General features: G+C 47.2%; 1 protein-coding gene across 2 annotated transcripts; it reads right to left on the reverse strand.

Moving 5' to 3' along the window:
- Positions 1–888: 888 nt before the first annotated feature.
- LOC136457968 (uncharacterized) lies at positions 889–4326 on the reverse strand. Of its 2 annotated transcripts, XM_066457987.1 has the most exons (3): positions 1531–3480; positions 1366–1417; positions 889–1223 (listed from the first exon to the last, which is right to left on the reverse strand). In XM_066457987.1, exons 1-3 carry the CDS (start codon positions 2028–2030, stop codon positions 1161–1163), a joined length of 615 nt encoding a protein of 204 aa, XP_066314084.1. In that variant the 5' UTR covers positions 2031–3480; the 3' UTR covers positions 889–1160. The 2 variants fall into 2 exon arrangements, with proteins under 2 accessions (XP_066314084.1, XP_066314083.1); XM_066457986.1 differs by having other exon boundaries at positions 889–1417; positions 1531–4326.

Consider the following 4326-nt stretch of genomic DNA (forward strand, 5'->3'; position numbering starts at 1 on the left):
GATGGTACCAGTTATAGTACTGCCTTCTCAGCCACCGTTATCGGTCTGTTCGTTTCGGTCGAAACGATCGTGGATTATTATTGTTGGTTAGTTTGATGTAAGAGAAAATATTATTCTGATTTATAGTTTACGATCGTTTACGACCAAGCGAATAGACATTCATTGTCTGTCCCTGTCCCTGTCCGTCTCCCTCTCTGGCTGCTTGCTTGATGCCTGCCTCCGTGTACTATTCGACAAGAGGAGGTGCGCTAGCATTCTGGAGACCAGCCTGCCCATGTACGTGTGTTGCTTGCAGGCCTGAAGTCATCCACCTTGTTCGTTGGTGGGTGCTGGTGTTGGTTTGGACTGACTGGTGCTGGTTTTTTGTGAGAGAAAAATACTATTGACTGGTTGAATAAATCTGACTGAAACCAACAAGCGAATAGGATGACCGTATATACCAACAGAAAGGAACGAGCGGACGGAAAAGGTCCCAAGATCCAACTAACTAATGACGTGTCACTATTGGGGGTGGAAATATTAGGGAGCTGCTATGGACGAAACTGATTTTAGGGTATAATTGATTTAAGAGGGCCTCCAATAATAAATTTTAAGGGTTAACTTTTAAGGGATCTCTCGGAGATGCTCGTATATGATCTATCCATTATTCAACATTGCTCACAGGGACGGATCCACACGGTATGCAGGATGGGCCATCGCATATCCTGGGGTCCGTCAGTCATAGAGATAGGTAGAAATTTTCAATGTAAAAAAAATAAAAAAGAAAATTTTCATCGAATTGCATAAGAATTTTTTTTTTGCTGCGCATACCCAGAGGTAAAAACCTAGGTCGTCACTGCTCACAAGTTGGAGGAGTCAATAGCCATTTTTTTTATAAAAAAATACAAATGATAGTGGAACCCTGACATCTATATAATCTATAAATATTACTCCATCCAAAATTACAAGATGATTTAACTTAGCTTTTTCTATGCACTTAGTTATACGGTATGTCTAGATACCCAGCTAAAATAACGTATGTAGAAAAACAACACGTCTTATATAATTTGGAACTGAGGGCAACTCAACACTACACACGCTTGCTCTCACTGACTTTCGAGCAAGCTGCGTAGCGTAGCCTGTAGCTAGGTCGGCGCCTTCGCGTCGTGTTCACAAGGTCATCAGAGCCTGCTTGCAAGGCTCGGAAATCGTTCAAGGATCCATGTCACTCCCCTGATGATTACCTGCAACGAAAACTTTCATGCCTAGCGCCACCATGATACGTACTACTGAATACACAAGCTGAGCGATGATGCAATTGCAGAATTGCTGCCGCAAACTGTCAAACATGTGCGTAAGAACAGTCAATGCCCGAGTTTTACGTACCAGTGCCAAATCCCCGGGCTTGGCGGCAGGCTCCACGCAGTCTCGGCCATACCTGATCGATGAATCCACCATGTCAATATGGATTTGAATCTAGAAGTTGGGTGAGTGAACAATTCAGTACTGCAAAATGAGAGGAGAGCAGATAGATGAAGCTGTTGTTCGTACACAATCTGCAGCGGCCGCTGCTCCGACTCCGAGGCGAGCAAGCGGTAGAAGCTGCATCCCCTGCTGAACGGAAACGGCCTCCCCCTCCACTCCAGGTGCCAGGTGACCCCGACGGCGGCGGAGTCGTCGGCGGAGATGTCGTCGATGACGAACTGGAGGTCGGGGCTGATGGTCCCCATGAACTCGCCGAAGAAGCCGATGATCCGCTCCCGCCCCACGAAGGGCCGCGGGAACACCAGGTCCTCGTACACGCAGCCCTCCGCGATGAGCGGCTCCACCGCCGCCAGGTCCCGCCGGTTCACGCCGTCGTAGAACTCCCTCACCACGTCCGCCGCCGTCTTCGCCCCTTCTCTTGTCGTTGCGGCTACTAGAACCAGCGCCCTCGTCCTGCTCCTGCTGCCGCGGCACGGGAGGCTAGTAGGTCGGCCGGGGAGACTGCGGGGACGAGCAGCACCGGCGGCTGCTGCCACTCCCACTCGAGGGCCATGCTGGAGCGGCATCGTCCAAGCGTGCACGCTGCACGGCGCACGCCAGCCTCTGTTGGTGCCAACAGCCTTATCTCTTCCCGTTGGCCGTTGCTACTTGTCACAAGGCCGTTAATATTTGTTGGTAGGGGCCACACTCAGTGTCTCATACAAACTTGTATTGTTAACGCGGGAGGATCACTAGGATCATTGATCTAGCCGGTAGAGTGATTTTATATGGGATAAAGGACGCAGTTTGTCCTAATAGATGTAGAACAAGAAAGACAGAGAGGGAATAGAGAAGGTGTTGAACCTGACACCGCAGAGTGTGGGTTCAGTGGACGCCATCGCGTTCGTTGATGTAGTCTGCGCTAGGGCAGCGACGGTCGGTGAAGACGGCGTCGGTGATGCGCGGTGGCAACCGGTGGTGAAGGCAGTGGAGTCCGGTGGCGGCGCAGCTAGTGGCTTCCCGTCACTTAGTCCGGTCACTTTCAGAGCCAGCGTCCGGTCGACAGACCGACGCTACACGCTGACTACCACTACTGACCGGACGTTGAGCCTCAGCGTCCGATCACTGCGTGACCAGGGTCCGGTCCACTCTGTGGGACCTTTCTCATCTCCGTTTCTTCACCGAGTTGATCCACATCAATTCCAACTTCATCTCCTTTGTAAATGTGCCAACACCACTAAGTGTACACCATCATGTGTATGTGTGTTAGCTTTTCACAATCATTTTCCAAAGGATTAGCCACTCAACTTGCCACGCCACTCAATCCTAGCGACAATACAAAGTTAGATCACTCGAGCGGCATTAGATGACTGATATGCAAACAAGTTTGCCCCTCTTGATAGTACAGCCATCTATCCTAAACCCGGTCATCAACTTCTCTACGCACCTATGACCGGTGAAATAAAATGCCCTAGGTTATACCTTTGCCTTGCGTATTCCATTCCATCTCCTCTAATGTTGATGCAACACATGAACCAACATGATCAACAATGATATGATCCACTTCATATCATCACGTGATCATATTGATTCATCGATCTTGACATCACTTGCTTTTCACCATTGCCTTCGTCCATCGGCGCCAAGTCTTGCTCAAGCTTCACCACCACGCGGTCCATCGCTCCAAAGCCTCCGACTTGCCCTTCACGCTTGCAACCGGTCTATCAAGCCAAGTCTTGTCTTGATCTTCTCCACCTTGATCACATGACTCAATGTCATGTCTCATGTGCAATGAGCTCCTTCATCTTCACATGTGTGAGCTTTGCAACATCTCCAAGCCATTTTCACCTTCATGACATATGTTGCTCACACACATATACCTGTGGACTAACTACCTGTGTATCTCACATAAACACAATTAGTCCACCTAGGTTGTCACTCAATTACCAAAACCACATAAGGATCTTTCACCCTTTTCCTTTGACTTTAGGCAGAAGTTAGCATTAGTATTTTTTTTCTTGTTATCTTTCAGATAATTGATAGAGCCACCATTGACAGCTTTCATTCTCTCATCCTCTTGCACACACATAGCCATGAGCCTCTCTATGTCTCATTTCTCGGGCTGTATGTTATAGTTGACAACAAAAGTGTCAAACTCTTTTGGCAAGGAAGCAAAATCAGATGGATAATGAACTCTTCCTTGAGAGCCGGATCCATAGGTTTTAGCTTAGATGCCAAATTGCTCATCCTTAGTATGTGCTCTCTTATGGCATCATTACCTAAGTACCTCTCTGTCACCAGCTGCTTTATCAGCTGGATAGCATATATCTTTGAAGAGCCAGTGAACTAACTCTTTATTCTTTCGAGGTACTCGGTGACGGTGTCATACTCTAGGATTGAGCCCACAATTACAGACTCAATCGTGTTCTTTATTATAGCCAAACAATTCTTGTTGGCAGTGACCCACTTCCTATGCTCAAGGTCATAGGACATTCTTTGGGATGCAAAATCCCTCTCTTTTGTTGCCCAAGCAGCATCAACCTCGTTTGTCTCTCTCACCGGTGCCACAGGCTCTGTGGGACACGGTGAAGTGACTACCTAGTCCACCTTAGCCAAGATGAAGGCTAGATCAATCTTTTTCTTTCACTCCGTATAGTTATCACCTTTGAGAGTGGGGATCTCTTTGATACAACCCATCAAGTTGTATCCACCTAAAAACACAATTCATATAGTGTGAGAACATAAATAATGATAACAATTGTATGCTTTGATTCCAACATTGGTCAAAATTAAAACATACAACTGTTTATACATTAAATCTACATCACCGTTGGACAGAAATAGAATTAATGCATGACAAAAAACTCATTATAATATTGCCAT

Source organism: Miscanthus floridulus, chromosome 6, assembly GCF_019320115.1.
Source record: "Miscanthus floridulus cultivar M001 chromosome 6, ASM1932011v1, whole genome shotgun sequence".
In the NCBI taxonomy this organism is placed as follows: Eukaryota; Viridiplantae; Streptophyta; class Magnoliopsida; order Poales; family Poaceae; genus Miscanthus; species Miscanthus floridulus.

Coding starts and splice junctions, on each gene's coding strand:
- LOC136457968 (XM_066457986.1), bottom strand. CDS start 2,030: ATGCCGCTCCAGCATGGCCCTCGAGTGGGAGTGGCAGCAGCCGCCGGT. Junction 1,418..1,530: donor CAGCGGCCGCTGCAGATTGT/GTACGAACAACA, acceptor TTCATCGATCAG/GTATGGCCGAGACTGCGTGG.